This window comes from Sminthopsis crassicaudata, chromosome X, assembly GCF_048593235.1.
Source record: "Sminthopsis crassicaudata isolate SCR6 chromosome X, ASM4859323v1, whole genome shotgun sequence".
Lineage (NCBI taxonomy): Eukaryota > Metazoa > Chordata > Mammalia > Dasyuromorphia > Dasyuridae > Sminthopsis > Sminthopsis crassicaudata.
Window position 1 is genome coordinate 5,361,516 of NC_133623.1, and position 16,032 is coordinate 5,377,547.

Sequence of the window (16,032 nt, forward strand, 5' to 3'; positions counted from 1 at the left end):
TGGGAAGGGCTGCAGAGATGGCAGGTGGGAATGAAGCAGGCCTACTGTTTGAAACAGTTTCCCCAAACTCGGAGACCTCGATAATTTTATTGTTTTGAAGGCTGAGTCCACAAAGCAGGGAGACTTGACTGCTTTGGTTTCGGCCTGTAAATCGTTGGGGGTGCTTGGAGATGCTCCTTACCTCAAAAAGGCCCAGCCGTGTGCCCGGGAATCCTGGGGGCCAGCCGCCACGGGGCATCGGCGAGGGCCCGCTTGGGAGTGGTGTCACTAGCTAAATCTGCCCCACCTCGCTATCATTCTCTGTCTCCCATCCCTTCCTCTCTCCCTCAGTTTCCAAAAGTTAAAACACTAAACAGGGGCGAAGCTTTGGTCCGGTCAGCTGGGAGACCAAAAGGTGAATGGGGTGGGGATGGATCCCTCTGTGGGTGGGCAGGCCAGCCTCTGTCTGTGGGAATAAGAGGAAGTGGCTCTGTGGCCTGTCCCAAGATGCTTAGTAGTGAGCTGGCACTGTATCCAGGGCTTCTTCGGGGTCACGGGTGACATCCACGTTCTGCAACAATAGAGGGGCGTTGTAGGAAGGATTTGGGACTGAAAACCCAGGACACTTGGCAGCTGGCCTGATTGCTGCTGCCGTCTTACTGGGGGACCTTGGCAAAAGGCTTTCCCTTCTGCTTCTCGGCCTCAGTTTCCCTCTGTGAAGCAAAGAGGTTGTCCTTGGGTACCTTTCAGTCCTGATGTGCCGGCCCGATTTCAGAAACTGTATAGACTGCCCCGGTCTACGGGGTTGACTTCAGTCTTTGTCTCCAGCCTGACTGCTGGCTTCCCCAGGGGCACCTTCCGCTCCTCCACCACCAGTGAGGGTGGCAGCTCTCCAAGCGGCCGGGCCGGTGCTGACTAAGGGCAGCGAGGAGGTGCTTGGAGGCAGGAAGGCCCGAGTCCAGATCTCCCCTCAGACACTGGCTGTGTGACCCTGGGAAGTCACTTAACTGCTGTCTGCCTCAGTTTCCTCATCTGTAAAATGAGTTCCCTGATAGCACCTACCTGCCAGGGTGGCTGTGTGGTTCCAGTGAGTGAGTAATTATAAAGTGCTAAGCACAGTGCCTGGCACGCAGTTGGCATTTAATAAAGGCATGTCCTGCGTTTGGCTTGAGGCCGAACAGGGAGACACCAGAGGCCCGTCCGGGGCCGCTACCTCCTGGCCCCCTCTCTGCCCTGCCCCTTGCCCCTCTGCACCGCAGGGACCACCGAAGGCCCTCGGCAGATCCTGGAAGCCAGCCTCTAGGTCGTAGGTCGGATCCAGTGGAGTGGTAGCCCCCCAAAAGAGACTGCCTGGATGGAGGGAGGGGAAGGGAGGTTTACCTGAGCATTCAGGGAAGGGAGGCCTTCACTCAGGTCTTCCAAGTAGGGTTGTTTGGTTGGTGGGGGGCTGGCCAGAGGAACAGGGTGGAAGTTCCTGTGTGTGGGAGCATGGCCAGCTGAGTGGATGGAGGGGGTGGGGTGGCAGAGGGAGGATGGAAATTGAGGTGACAGAGCTCCCGGGTCCAGCCGAGCTGTGAATCCAGCCCTCTGAAGCAATCCGGGATCCCTCCGGCTCACGGGAGGGGAGACGCACAGGAAGGGACCCGAGACCCACGGGCGGCCGGCTTTGTTTGGGGGGCACAGGCTATTAGCTCTTCCAACCGACCACCAACAACCACAGACTCTCAGAGCCCAAAGGAACGTGGAGACTGGGTCCAGCTAACACAGATGAGGAAAACTGAGGCCCGGCAGGGAGAGGAGGATGCCTTCTGGGCTCCTACCTCTCCAGGCTTCTCCCCCCGAAATGGGGCAGCAGACACAGGCGCCGTCTCGGCCATGAGATCTCACTTTAGAGATCACTGGACCCAGCTAACTGGCCACTTTCCAGGTGAGGAAACAGGTCCAAAAGGAGGATGAGAGGATCTGTTGCGGGACCACTACTCTCATCCCCACCTATCTCCCACCCCCCCGTGGTGACACAGTGGAAGTGTGGCCCTTAGCTGCAAGATCCCACCTGGAGGGTGGGTCCCGGCTGAGGCCGTGATGGGCAGCCTGGGCTTTCCCCACACCTCGCCCCCACGCCCCCGTGGCCCTGACGCCAGGCCAGGCTGGCTGGCAGCCGGGGCCCAGAGTGGGTCTGCCCGCAGCCCAAGGTCGGAGCCGGCCCCGCCTTCCTGGGTGAGCCCGAGGGCTGTCTGGGTGCTAACAGAGGGGAGGGCCTGCCCAGCCTCCCTGAGGCAGCAGCTCTGGGGGCTTGTGAGCCCACCCACCTACCTCGGGCTTCTCCCGGTGGGTGTTCACCGCCTCCACATTCAGGTAAATGGACTCGACTTTGCAACCTGAGAATGGGGGCAGGAGAGCAAGCTATCAGTCCCGCAGCGGGGATGGGTGAAAAGGGGTTTGAGTGGGCACCAGACTCAACCCTTGAGTGATAGATGGGGAGGGGGAGGCAAGGAAGGGGGCAGACGGGGTGGGGAAGAGGGAGAAGGGGGAGAACCAAGGAGAGGGAGAGAGAAGGGGAGAAAGAGAAGGGGGAGAAAGAAGGAAGTGGAAGAAGAGAGGAGGGAGAGGAGGGGGAGGGAGATAGAAGAATGGGGAGGGAGAGAAGGGGGGAAGAAGGAGAGAGAAGGGGAACAAAGAAGGAGAGAGAAGGGGGAGAAAAAGGAGGAGGAGGGAGAGAGAAGAGGAAGAATGAGGAGGGGAGGGAGAGAAGGGGAAGAAACAGGAGGAGAGAGAAGGAGAAAAAGGAGGGAGAAAGGAAATGGAGGAAGAGAGAAGGGGGAGAAAGAGAAGGGGGAGAAAAAGAAGATGGAGGAAGAGGGAGGGAGAGAGAAGGGGAGAAAGAGCAGGAAAGGAGGGAGGAAGAAGGATAGAGAGGAGGGGAAAGGAGAGAGAAGGGGGAAGGAGGAAGGAAGGAGAGAGAGAAGGAGGAGGAGGGAAGGGGAGAAAGAAAGGGAGAGAGGAGAGAAAGGAGGGGAAGGAAAGAGAAGGGGTAGAAAGGAGGGGGAGAGAGAAGGGAGAGAAAGACAAGGAGGGGGAGGAAGAGAAAGAGAGAAAGAGGAGGGGGAGGGAAAGAAGGAGGGAGAGAGAAGGGGAGAAAGAAAGAGGAAAGGAAGAGAAAGAAGGGGGAGAGAAGTGAGAGGAGAGAGGAAGAAGAGAGAAGGGGAAAAAAGAAGGTGGGGGAAGGAGAGAGAAGGGAGAGAAAGAGAAGGAAAAAGGGAGAGAGAAGGGGGAGGGAAAGGAGGGAGAAAAAAGGAGAGAGAAGGGGGAAAAGGAAGAGGAGGAGGGAGAGCTAGGAGAGAGAGAGAGAGACAGAAACAGAAACAGAGAGAGATACAGAGACAGAGAGAAGGAGGCGGAGTGAGACAGAAGGAGGAGGAAGGAGAGAGAAGGGGGAGAAAGAGAAGGAAGGGAAGAGAGAAAAGTAGAGAGGGAAGAAGGTGGAGGGAGAGAGAAGGATGGGTAGGAATAGAAAAAAGGGGAAGAAAGAGGAGGAGAAAGAAAAGGTGGGAGAGGGAAAGAAGGGAGGAGGAGGGAGACAGAAGATTGGGACAGTGTGGAGGGACAGCCACACTTGGGGGCTAAGGGCACAGATGATGCTGCTGGTCTGGCAGAGGAGCCCGGGACGAGGGGCGCCTGGCTGGGGAGGAGGAGACGGGTGGGGAGCAGGGCAGTGCAGGATGGGACAGGATCCAGGAGAAGGTGGTGTCCCTGCCCCTGAGGTTGCAGCCAGGTAAGGCTGAGGAGTGAGGGCAGTCCCTTGCACCCCACAGCGCTGACAAGAGGGGAGTTTGGGGCCGGGGACCGCCAGGCTGCCAAGATTGGAAAGGGACCAAGAGGAGAGGAGACAGAAGCCACTGGCATCCAAGGCTTCCCCTAAGAAGTTGAGCCACAGGGGGCAGGAAGTAGAGGGTGCGGGAGAAATGGAGTGTCCCAGGGGGGCCAAAGGCCTCTACCCCAGCTCGCTGGATGGCATGGGGGCACTCCTGCCTCTCTCTGGCCCTTGTTTTTCTGTCAGAAAATGTATGTGAGTATAACTGGGGCGCGGGGGACCTTGGGCATCCCTTCTACATGGGGGCATACCGCCTGACACTGGGCACAGGGAGGAGAAGCTTGGTGGCAGTCACCATAGCCGGAGAGGCTTCTGGGCCGCGCCACTCACCGTAAGCCACTGGGGTGAGTTTGAGCACCGTGTGCAGGGGACACTTGAGATAAGGCAGCTCCTCTGGAAGGGAAGGGAGAGAGCGCTGGCCGGAGGAACCATGACCGTCCGTCTGCTGGCTGGGCTGCCATCCATCTGCCCCACCCCGGCCCATCCTCACCCATCAGCTCCCACCAAAAGCTCATCTCCCCGCCCGTCTCCTCTAACTTCCAGTCCCAGGAGCTCCCAGGCCGCCTGCTGTCCCACACGCTCTCCTCCATCCCACCCCGTCCTCATCTGTCTTTCTCCCACCAAAAGGCCAGATGGCTCTGGGGCTGGGGAGGGTGACGGAGGGCACAGCCCCACCTGCATCTATCTAGGACCAGGGCCTCCCTGCCAGCAGCCCCGCTTGTAGATGCCAGGGTCTTTCTTTGACCACGGCAACCCACGAATAGAGAGATCCACAATGTAAGAATGGAGGGGGCCTTGTCCTCGAGTCAGCCTAAGGACAGCATGGCCCGTCCCCGGGGCGTCAGGACAAGGGAAGGGAGGCCCTCCCTCCCTCTCTCTGGAGGATCCGGAGCATCAAGTCAGCCAGAATCGGTCTGGAAGGGCGCCTGCCTCGGAGGGAGGAAGTCCCCAGATGTGGCTAGGCCTAGGGACTGGGCCCAGGCTTTCACCGGCAGGAGCATCTGCTGTTCTTAGAGTGACCAAGAGCCCTGAGAACTGAGGTGACTTGGCCACAGTCGCACAGCCAGCGTTTATCAGAGGAGGCCTTAAACGCAGATGCTTCTGGCTGACTGCCCCTTTCCACAAGCAGGGCATTCTATACTTCCAAAGCTCTCTCTGTTGATGCCGGCCTCAGCCCCTCCACATTCTGGCCAGAGATCAAAAAGACCTTCCATTTTTTGACTTTTTGAAGGTATGTAAAGTGCTTTCCTCACTGTGGTCTGTAAAGCGGCTGTTAGAAATATCTTCTACATTACAGAGGAGGAAACTGAGGCCAAGGGACATAGCCAGGGTTGCTTCTGAGCTGGGGAGTTGCAGGCTTGGGTATGGGGTGTCCCTTCCCAGGATGCCCGGTGCCGTGGCCTCCAGTGATGAGCCGAGGCGGGCTGAGCCCGTTCATGTGACTGCCGGGCCTGGCACTCGGAGCTGCCAAGGGAGGCAGTCCACCGGGCACCATCTTTGAGAACCCAGATGCCCTCCATGTCCTGGCAGCCTTTTTCTTTCTCTCTCTTTTTTGCACGATAAGGCTTGATTGTTAATAGATAAAGCACATCCCACACCCCCAGAGCCCCCAGTCCGCTCCTCTCCAGGTGTTGCCTGCTCCGGCCTTCGGATACTTTCTGTGTGGGCAACGTCTTGCTTTGCACAATGGCGTTTGTAATAATGCTATTCTATCTCTTTTAGTAAAGAGATCTATTTGCTTTTTAAAAAAACCACCTTGATCTATTTTGTACTGGGCAGGCCGCTGTCAGGAACACGGCACACCGGTCAAGGCCTTCTCTGGCATGTCTGCTTCAGACTGCTGAGTGCCCCTTGTCTCCCCCCCTGCTCTCATGTGGCCAGCCATGGCAAGCCGGGCGCTCCTCCCCGGGCCCTGCCCTGAGCCCTAAGTTAGCGGTTACCTGCAGTCTTATCCAGAAAGTAGGCCAGGAGACAGCGCATGACGGCCTGGTGGCAGATCACTAAGACGTTCTCCTGGCGCTCCAGTTCCATGATTACGGGCTCCAGGCGCTGGACCAAGTCCTCATAGGACTAGAAAGGAGAGACAGACCCACACCTGAGCAAGGAGGGCCACCAAGGTCAGAAGACAGCCAGGGCAGCACCGGGAGGCCTAGCCTCATCGCCCACCCCTCTCCAACCCACTGCCCATAGCCCTGGTCCTTGGTTCATTTTGCTGGATGATGGGGGAACCCGATGCCTGCAGTCCGCAGTGAGAGGAAGGCATGGGCGTCTCCCTCACTCAGCTGGCCAAGAGAGTGTCTCAGCAATCCAGGGAACTTGGAACCAAACTAGGGATGAGGCAGGTCATTTTTTACCCGGTTGGGGGCGCTGGTCATGGGCTCTCCCTCCCAGGGTACATAGGGCATACTGTGAATGTACTCTCAGGGGAGGTAGGAGGTGAGCAGGAGGCACCTGAGAGTGGGAGGAGGCCCGAAACCAGCTGTGCGGGTGCCTGCCAGACTCTGGAGCTGGCTAAACATGGGGCTCTGGGCGAGGCTCCCAGCGGGCCTCCCTCACCTCTCCCTTGGGGTAGCGGTAGCGATATTTGTCTTGGTCTCGAAGCGCAAACTCCTCTGGATAATGCTCTTGGATCTCCTCGTAGGTCATCTCTTCGCAGACCCCCTGAAATGCAGCAGGTGCTGATAATCGGGGGCAGGAAGGAGATATGGGCGTCCAAAGTGGGACGTGGGCACGCGCAAGTGCACAGATGCACCGAATAAACTGGGCCCTGGGAGCAGCTGCCTTCCCTCCATGTCTCTAGTTTCAGTGTGGGTTGCGGGAATATACGGGTGTGCTTCTGGAGTGTGTGTGTGTGTGTGTGTGTGTGTGTGTGTGTGTGTGTGTGAATGCATATAGGGCGGGTACCTTCCTCATAGGTCACTGTCTTCAGGGACCTTGCTAGGCGAATCCCTCTTGCCTCACAGGGCCATGTTCCCCAGTAGTATCTAGATGTGGCCCTTTCCTTAATAAGCCTCCCTCCCTCCATCCTTCCCTCCTTCCCTTTCTCCTCCCTTTCTCCCTCTCTTCCTCCTTTACTTCCTCCATCCATCCTTCTCTCCTTCCCTTCATCCCTCCCTTCCTCCTTTTTCCCCTCCTTCCCTGTCTTCCTCCCTCCATCTGTCCCTCACTCACGGCATCTATCTCATTCAGAGCCTTCCACTGCTCATAAGGGACCCTCAGGGCCTCGGCCGTCTGGATGGTTCTCTTCATGTGGCTGGTCCAGACCTTCAAGGAGCTGATGTCCTGGGACTGGATGAAGTTGGCCAGGGCGTACGCATACTGCAAAGTGAGGAGGAGAAGACTGTGGGGGCTTTCTCTTTAGGCTTTTCTGCTTAGAGGCTGCTTGTGCTCCACACCGGGCTCAGCTCTGGGGACAGAGGCTAGGAGCACAGTCCTTGCCCTAATGTTCCCAGGATGCTGGGGCCAGTTCCAAGTGATCTGTGGAAAGTAAACATTACCAGTGGGAAGGATCAGGAAAGTGTTTGGGAGGAGGTCTGGCCTTGGAGGAAGCTCCAGGTTGGGGGGGCGGTATTGATGGTGTCGAGACTGTTGAGTTTTGGAAACTGCTGTTAATCCAGTTGAGCAGAGTGTATGTGTGGGGAGATATGAGGGGAATAAAATGAAATAATGCTAAAGAAAGAAAGGAAGGAAAAAAGGAAGGAGGGAGGGAGGGAGGAAGGAAGGAAGGAAGGAAGGAAGGAAGGAAGGAAGGAAGGAGTTGACAATGGAGCTTTAGAATTTACATTTCCGCATTTTGATGAAGGAAGAATTTAATGAATGAAGGAGGGAAGTATAGAAGGAATGAGTAAAGGGAAACGGGGTTTAGTGGAATAAAGCAGGAATGAGTGAAAGAATAAATGAATGAGTGAAGGAAGAAGGGAATGAGCAAAGGAATAAAAGCATGAGGGAAGGGATGAGGGAATAAAGAGAAGAAATAATGAGTCAAGGAAAAATGGAATGAAGGAAGGCAAAGACTTTATGACTGAGAGAAAGAAGGAATGTTGAAAGAGTAAGTGAAGGAAGGTAGTGAAGAAAGGAGCAAATGAGGGATGGGTGGAAGGAGAGAAGGAAGGAGACAGAAGGGAGGAAGGAAGGAAGGGAAGGGAGAGAAGGGAAGAAGGAAAGAAGGGAAGGGAGGGAGGAAAGGAAGAAAGGAAGAAGGGAGGAAAGAGAGAATGAAAGGGAGGGATGAAAGGAAGAAAAAAGAGAGAGAGGGAAGGAGAAAGGAACAGAAGAATGAAGTTAGGTGAAGGAAAAGATGGTTGTACTAAGTCCCTTTTCTCCTTTGGTAGAGCCCCAGCCCCTACCTGATTGTCCCTGGTGGAAAGCCTGTGGGAGAGAAGGAAAGAAGGAAGATAGGGAGGGAGTGAAGGAAGGGAAGAAGGAAGACAAGGAAAGGATGAAAGGAAGAAAAACAAGAAGAGAGGAAGGAAGAAAGGGAAGGGAGGGATGAAAGGAAGAAAGAAGAGAGAGGGAAGGAGAAAGGAACAGATGAATGAAGTTTGGTGAAGGAAAAGATGGTTGTATTGAGTCCCTTTTCCCATCTGCAGGAGCCCCAGCCCTTACCTGATTGGCCCTGCTGGAAAGGCCTATGGGAGAGAAGGGAGGGGGAGAAGGAAGGGGGTAAAGAAAGAGAAGAAGGAAGGGAAGGGAGGGATGCAAGGAAGAAAAAAGAAGGGAGGGAGAGAAGGGAGGAAGGAAGAAAGGGAAGGGATGGATGAAAGGAAGAAAGAAGGGAGACAGAGAGAGAGAAAGGAACTTTCTGTTCCTTTCCTGCATTTTTCTAATCAGGTAGCTGAAGGCAAAAATGGTGGTGTTGAGCTCTTCTCCAGGAGCCCCTACCTGCTTGCCCCTGGAGGAGAGGCCTGAATCCCCGCCAATGCGGCCCTTGAGGTTGAGCTCGCTCTCGCCATGGCGGCACAGGTAGATGGATCGAGGCGTGACGTGGATGTTCATCAGGTAGTACACGGTGCGGCTCTGGATGTGGTCCTGGACTCTGTTCACCAGATAGCGCGTGCCCACGTCAAAGATCTTGATGTAGGACAAATGGCTGGAGTAGGAGCAAAGGACACTCAGGTCTTTCCCAGGTTTCCAGCCCTCCAGTGAGTGCCGGTCACTCCAGGAAGGCAGACCTCCACCCCTAACTTTCTATATCTTCTTTGTTCTCCAAGAGGTTCTGAACTTCCTTCCCCTCATCCCAGAGAGCAATTCTCCCCAGCTGTGCCCAGAACCATGCACTGCTTCTGCTAAGCCCTGAACGCTTGGATTTACATGGAAGAGAGATTTGGGGATGATTCTGCTCTTTCCAGAAAGGCTCCCCCCAGAATAGCCAGGCTCCCTCCGTCAGCTTGGCAAAAGCTGGAGCGACACTGGCTTCTGCGCCTGCCTGTGTGCGGGACTCTCAGTCAGTCAGCACCAGCCAGGAGGCTGGGAGGCCCCAGGCAGAGGTTCGGAGGGAATCCAAAGTGCACCAATCGTCCATCCATCATCTCCCGGGGGCTCCTGGGCAGAGCACTTTCTCTGACCCTCAAGAGTCACTTCTAGCCCCAGTGCTCGGGCCTGCCTCCCGTCCAGGGCCTTTCCCACCTGCCACCCTCCCAGCAGCAGAGTTCCCTTGGTCCTCAGACCTGTCTAGCTCCTCATCAATGGGCTGGTAATTCATCTCATAGCACTCGATTCTCTTCAGAAAGTCTTCCACTACCTTCTCCCGATCGCAGTCTTTGTAATCTGGGCTGCTCAGCTTGACTTGCTGAGAGACACAGAGACAGAGACAGAGAGAGGGAAGGAGAAAAAGAGAGAGGAGAAAGAGAAACAGTGAGAGAGGGAAGGAAAGAGGCAGTGAGAGACGGGCAGACAGACGGAAAAATAGAGAAGGAAAGAGATGGAAATTGAGAGATACAGAAAGGGAGGGAGAGCCAGACACAGAGATACAGAAAAATGGAAGAGAGGTTTAAGGGATGTCTCCCAGACTTTTCAACATGAACAGTCTGGTTGAGATTAGCTAACTCCTTCTAAATGAGCCCAGCACCTTTCCAGGGAGGAAGGTGACCCACTGTTCCATACAGTTTGGGGTTAATATCACTTCCCTCTGCGGGTTTCAATTTTCTCATGTATAGAAAGGAGTCAAACAAGACTTTCTCTAAGGCCATTTCCCAGCTCTTAACTATAGGTTACTTTTACTTTGTGGGGCGCAGCTTTCTCCTTCACAGCCCAGAATGTTGGGGGGCGGGCTCCCCTAAAGAAGTGGCCATGGAAGGGGGGAATTGACCCTTAAGTTGAGCTCGGGTGGGCTAAGACAGGCATTGTGCCAGAGCAGGGCTCTCTTACTGTGATGTTCTCGGCAATGATGTCTGGGTCATGACAGATGGACTCGATGAAGAAAACCTGTAAGCATACAAGAGAGGAGGTCCTCAGTTTCCCTCATGGGCCTGGCCTTTAGAGATGAGCTTGTGAAGTTCCACATAAACTTAAAAGATACATTTGAGACGGAAATCTTGCTGAAATATCTGGCTACGACCGGAACAAGGACTCAGATCACCAACCCAGAAGTCTGACTGTGATTCTGGGCAAATCTCTTACCCCCTCCAAGCCTCAGTTTCTCCCTCTCTAAAACGAAGGGTTTGAACTATATGGTCGCTAAGGACCAGGGTTACTCTAGTGCCATTTCCCCCAGGGTTTTCTCTTCTCGCCTCTATTTGTGAATGTCTAGACACAAGACAAAAGTCGGTCAGCCCTGAATGAGGGTGGTTATACCTTGTACCCGTGCTCCTTGGCGAATTGCAGAATGAGTGACCGTCTTTCCCTAGTAGTATTGGTGGCATCAAAAACCTAGAGACAGATGATAGGGTCTAGATTGAATGACTGGGGAGGACTTCCTGGAGGAAGAGGAAGAGTCAGGGAGATGGGGCTGGAATTGGGCCTTCACTGACAAGACACGCAAGTGTGAGACTCCTTTGTGCCCAGCTCTCCGGGTGACATTGAGAAAGGGAAGGCACAGGTTCAAGGCCAGAGGGTCTACTGTGTAACTGCTTGTGTACATGGATATAAGTGCGCATTTGGATATTTTCTCGCCGCTCTCTGGGCCTCCCTCTGTTTGCCTCCTCTGTGAAGTCATCAAGGTCACCCCAGATGACTTATGGGGTTTCCCTTCCAGCTCTGCTGCTTGGTGATTCTGACCCAACACAGAGAGACCCTTAGGTCAATTTACCGCCACGTGGCCTTCCTCATGGCCAAGGTAATCGTGGACATCCTTCAGGGCCGCCATTGCACACTGCCTGAGAGAGGACAAACAGAGAGAGAAGAGGTCTGATGAAGGTGGTGGAGGAGGGGAAAAGAGAGATGGAGAAAAGGAAAGACAGACACAGAGAGAGGAGAGACAGAGAGAGAGACAAAGAAAAAGAGAGAGACAGAGACAGAAGACAGAGAGATAGAGAGAAACAAAGAAAATGAGAGACAGAGGGAGACAAAGAAAAGGAGAGACAAAAAGAGAGAGATGAAAGAAACAGAGAGAGAAACAGAGAGAGAAACAGAGAGAGAGATATAAAGAAAGAGAGAAACAGAGAGAGAGAAACAGAGAGAGAGAGAGAGACAGAGAGACAGAGAGACAGAGACAGAGAGAGAGAGAGACAGAGAGAGAGACAGAGAGAGAGAGAGAGAGAGAGAGAGAGAGAGAGAGAGAGAGAGAGAGAGAGAGAGAGAGAGGGAGAGGGAGAGGGTGATGGAAGTGATAGGGAAAGGGGAAGCTAAGGCAGGGAAGAGGAAGGGGTCAGAAGCCAAATGCTAAAGGTTGTCATGGGTGGATCAGATAAGCAGGAGCTGAATTTGGGTTTAGGTCCAGTGAAGTCTGGATTTGCAGAGGGGAAGAGTTGGGAGAAAACCTCTTTGAGTGGGTGAGTTCGAGCCATTGAACCATCAAGGGCATAAGAGTTGGGAGAAAACCTCTTTGAGTGGGTGAGTTCGAGCCATTGAACCTCAAGGCATAAGGGGCTTAGGGATGGGGTGATTTCTCAGTCTCATTACTTCTTTTCTTCTCTGGAAAGGGATCCAGACTTATTTTGAGGTAGCAAGGACCGCAGGAGTCTGTACTGGGTTTACTTCTGGAGACCACAGTAGGAAGTATATCCAGGGAAGGGCAAATAGTCTGGGAAGGCCCCAGTTCCTGAACTAGTAGAAGGAAACCGGGAGGTTTCCCCTGGGAAAGAGGAGACTCAGGTAGAATACGAGAGCTGGCCTTCATTCTTGAAGAGACATATAATGTCAGGGAGGTACTGCAGTGACATCAAGTGAATTGGCTTGAAGTGAGGGAGGGCTGGGCAAGGTCACCTGCCTCACTTTCCCCTCCAGAACCTTCTGGGACCAGTGCAAGACACAGATCAAGAGGACTGGAGGTGGCCCAGGATGCAATGGGACACCTCTGCCTTTTAAAGCCAAGGTCTCAGTTTGACTGAGGTAACGCCCATTCGGTGATTAAGGCTAGGTAAGAAATGAGGCAGAGAAATGGCCTCTTCCCTCTAGTCAAAAACCAGTGGATCAGTCTGGGAGGCTTTCTGGCCAGAGCAGAGACTACTGTCTACATTCAGCCTGAGTCAATCTGGATACAAACAAGGACCAAATGGGGAGGGATGAGTCCCATTCTGCTGGGCCTCAGAGGACACAAGCAGGAGCAATGGGAGGAGCCGGAATCTCCTCCCAACTTGCCTCCATTGCTACTTCTACTTCTGCTCAAGGCTTCTTTCCTTGAGGCTAAATTGTTTTCCTTCAGTGGATCCTCCTATCTCCCTGTCCTGGTCCACCGCCTTTGGGGGTCTTTCCAGCATGTGCAGAGGATGGAATGCACCTGGACTCCCTTATCCTTGATACTTGAGATCATGTTTCAAGCTCCATTTAATTCAGTGAGCATTTATTAAACGCCTCCTACATGCAAGACACTGGGGCGGACAATTCCTGCCCTTAAGCTGATCCCACTCTGGATCTTGGGTGGGGGGGAAACGACACAAAAACACTGCATTGCTTTGGAGTCACAGAACCCGAATTCAGCTAGTGACCACAACTTAAAGCGATTCCCTTTGGCCACAACTTGAAGCAATTCGCTTTGGCTAAAACGTTGTCATGTCTTTATTGGAGCTGTGAGATGACTGTGTGTTTGAATATCACTTGGGTCTGTGTTTTGGGGGTCTTGACCATTCCCGAGGCCACTAGGTGGTGAAGACACTGACTCTGGGATCCTAAGGAAGGGGAATCCCTTCCTTCTGCTGGAGAACTAAGGGATGGTATCGGATCCCCTTGGCCCGAAGGCTGTACGTACCTTTGGTTGGGGTCCCAATCCAGTTGAGGTACCTGGTAAGCTTGGTAGAGATATAGGTCTTGCCTCGTGCAGGCAGCCCCACCATGATCACCATTGTTGGCGAGTTGGTAAACTGAGGAATGGATGCTGAAATTCAATTTGACATACATTTAGTATGTGCTTGGGCCAATGCCTGCTGCCGGTCCCCCTCCCTCGCCCAATCCTCGCCCTCCAGGAGGGTATGATCTAATGAAGTCGGAGGGGGGCGATGCTTTGTACAGGGTGGAGTACAAGGTAGCCTATGATGGGGCAGAGGAGAGACCCGGGCAAAGGAAAGTGTGGCAGGGATGCTGGTGCCGTTCCCCAGCATCGGTTGGGGCTGGGGAGAGGGCATCGAGACCCCCTGGCCTCTTTCTCCCAGTGCCAGGTGTCTCAGGCCTCCATGGCGATTGTCTACTCACCGCCTTGGCAGCCTGCCAGCGCGGTGGGTGGCGGGAAAAGGCCTTTGGAATTGGGATGCCCGGACTTAAATCTCAGCTCTGGCTGTACTTACTGGACACAAGTAGCCAACCTGGTGAGCCTCAGTTTCCTCCCCTTTACACCGGGAATGCTAATGCTTGGGCATGGGAGGAAAGGCCTATGCAAGCCTTCCAGCCTACAGCCAGGCGTGCTCATTATTGAGAGGCAGAGGGTCTTAGGGCACCCCAGGCACACTGGGACACTTCCCCTTCCCAGTCCTCGGCTCCCTTTTGCAAAAGTCAGAAGACAGGCCTGGGTGGCCTGAAGGTTCCCAATTACAAAGGTGGGGCTGCCATCTTTGGGGCTTATTTCCCAGCCCCCACTGAGACGCCTGTGGGAGTTGAGGTAGGCACTTCCTAATTGCTCAGGCTGGAATTGGGATGACTGCTCTCAGAACAGGAGAGAAGCAGCTCCAGAGACCAGGCTGGACCTGGGAGAGCCCCAGAGGGGCTTAGGAGTCGGGGAGCTGGAGAGGTGGTGGAGGGGGACCCTGGGTTCTCCCGAGCTCGGGGTGATACTGGAAGGGGCCCTTTGAGCAAGGCGGGAGAATTGGCTGCTCCAAGACCTCACTTTGGCCCAAGGCCTCCCCTGCTCAAGGCCTTTGCTTAACTGTTGCTGTGGCTTATCTGCAGGCCCCAACCCATAAAGCTCGGCAAAGCAGTCCTCCCAGAACAAGGGCAGGCTCTCTTATCTTTGGGGAGCTGGCCCTCTCTTCCTTGAAAATATTTTTGGCTCTTGACCTCCTTCAATCCCATTCCTACTGCCTCTCCTCCCTCCCTCTTCCTCCTTTCCTCCTCCTCTTCCTCCTTCTCCCTCCAACTTACGCTCCCTCCTCTTCACATAAACTTTTTTTCCCCTGTTCTAAAATTTGAATTTCAAATGCTTTTTTCCTCTCTTTGATGTTCCTGGGCACTGGGGCATCTCCTGCCTTCCCTCTCTTTTTTATCACCTCCCCCCCGCAACATTTGGTTCTGGGACAGTGGGACAGTGTCCTCCCATTAATGGAAACAGGACACTCTGAAACGGAGGGAGGGAAGGAGGGCCCCACATGGCGGTTTTGTGTAACCAGCACCTGTTTCCCACAGCCAGAGGGACTGAACCAAGACACGTCACCTCGTCTCACCCCAGCCCCCGGCTGGAGACGGGGCACCCAGAGAAAGAACGCCACTTTTGGTCTTCTTCTGGGAGTCAGGGGAACTGGCTTCCAAACTTGGAAGGGCTTCCAGCTCGGGAAACTTCCCTTCCTGCCCTGGACCTCAGTTAACCTGCCTGTCGAATGTTGGACTAGGTGACTCTCCTGTTCCAGTCTATTCACGTGCAGGGTGAGCCCGCTCTGGGCCTCAGTTTGCCTCTCTATAAAAGGGGGGTGGACATGGTGAAGGACAGGATTTGGTCTGTAATTCCCCCGGGCAGGCTTGGGGCTCCCAAGATCTGTGTGGTTCGGAAGGGAGGGAGACAGACTAGAACGGTTTAAGTAACAAAGGAAAGGTTCTAGGTGGGAGGGGAAGGTTCTGAAGGAAAACGGAATGTTCTAAGTAATTATGAATTCCCAAGGAGATGAAGTTCTCTAGGAGAGGAAGCCTCCAAGAGCCAGGCAAAAAGGGCAGCTGAGAAAGTAAGGCAGCAGGACAGAAATAGCGGAGATTCCCCCTCCTGTCCAGGGGCTGCCCCTCCCCAGACCCTGCCAGCCCTTCCCGCCCCCCCCACCCCCACCCCGCTTGGGCCCAGCCCCACTCATAGCCCCCTATGTCCCCCCAGGGCCCACCTCCCCTTTACAGCTCCCTCACCCCCCACCCCCACTCACAACCCTGTGATTCAGCCCCCCCCCCACTTACAGCCCCTGCGAGACTGCAGCCGGCTGCCACTGGTGTGGGGGATCCAGATCTTCTGTAGCCGGGTCTGGGTGAGCTCCCCCATCTCTTGGGACATGTTGGACCTCTCTCTTCACTCACTCAAGCTCTCTTTCTCAGTCTCTCCCTCTCTGTCTGTGTCTCTCACCTTTCTCTCTCTCTCTCAATTTCTCACTTATTCTCTCTCTCAGTCTCTTTCTCTGTCTCTCTCACTTCTGTCTCTCACCTTCTGTCTCTGTCTCTCTCCCTGTCCCTCTCAGTCTCTCTCTGTGTCTCTCTCTCCACTTTCCCACCTCAGTCTGCTATTCCCAGGTCCCAGACTGCCTTGGCTAGGGCTCAGCCGGCTGTGCTTTTGCTGGGAGGGCCCCTGGGGGAGGGGGCTGTTTGTAATATTGTCCTTCCCCTGTCCCCTCCTTGTGGAGGTGGCCCCAGGGAGGACAGAGGTCAGTAACGGAGGCCTCCAAACCCCAAGCACGGAGTGCTGCTCCCTA

At 54.5% G+C, this 16,032-nt stretch overlaps 1 protein-coding gene and 1 long non-coding RNA gene across 5 annotated transcripts in view; one reads left to right on the forward strand and one right to left on the reverse strand.

Moving 5' to 3' along the window:
- Positions 1 to 47: 47 nt before the first annotated feature.
- On the reverse strand, positions 48 to 15,815 carry PFKFB1 (6-phosphofructo-2-kinase/fructose-2,6-biphosphatase 1). Of its 3 annotated transcripts, XM_074278171.1 has the most exons (13): positions 15,527 to 15,815; positions 13,194 to 13,319; positions 11,097 to 11,194; positions 10,643 to 10,717; positions 10,217 to 10,273; positions 9,517 to 9,638; positions 8,732 to 8,939; positions 7,022 to 7,168; positions 6,407 to 6,511; positions 5,791 to 5,920; positions 4,181 to 4,243; positions 2,293 to 2,357; positions 48 to 550 (listed from the first exon to the last, which is right to left on the reverse strand). In XM_074278171.1, the coding sequence occupies exons 1-13, from the start codon at positions 15,618 to 15,620 to the stop codon at positions 491 to 493; spliced, it is 1,350 nt and encodes a 449-aa protein (XP_074134272.1). In that variant the 5' UTR covers positions 15,621 to 15,815; the 3' UTR covers positions 48 to 490. The 3 variants fall into 3 exon arrangements, with proteins under 3 accessions (XP_074134272.1, XP_074134270.1, XP_074134271.1); XM_074278169.1 differs by lacking the exons at positions 13,194 to 13,319; positions 15,527 to 15,815 and adding an exon at positions 1,360 to 1,453 and having other exon boundaries at positions 11,097 to 11,157; XM_074278170.1 differs by lacking the exons at positions 48 to 550; positions 13,194 to 13,319; positions 15,527 to 15,815 and adding an exon at positions 1,096 to 1,329 and having other exon boundaries at positions 11,097 to 11,157.
- The window catches only part of LOC141548895 (uncharacterized), a 30,133-nt gene continuing 16,302 nt past the window's right edge, over positions 2,202 to 16,032 (forward strand). Inside the window, exon 1 of one of the 2 annotated variants that reach the window (XR_012484144.1) lies at positions 2,202 to 2,334. This is a non-coding gene — a long non-coding RNA (uncharacterized LOC141548895). Of the gene's footprint in view, positions 2,335 to 15,246; positions 15,307 to 16,032 lie in introns of those variants that run through there. The other variant, XR_012484145.1, reaches the window with a different exon arrangement.

Coding starts and splice junctions, on each gene's coding strand:
- PFKFB1 (XM_074278171.1), bottom strand. CDS start 15,620: ATGTCCCAAGAGATGGGGGAGCTCACCCAGACCCGGCTACAGAAGATC. Junction 9,639..10,216: donor TCATTGCCGAGAACATCACA/GTAAGAGAGCCC, acceptor TGTGTCTCTCAG/CAAGTCAAGCTGAGCAGCCC. Junction 2,358..4,180: donor ACTCACCCCAGTGGCTTACG/GTGAGTGGCGCG, acceptor CCCCATTCTCAG/GTTGCAAAGTCGAGTCCATT.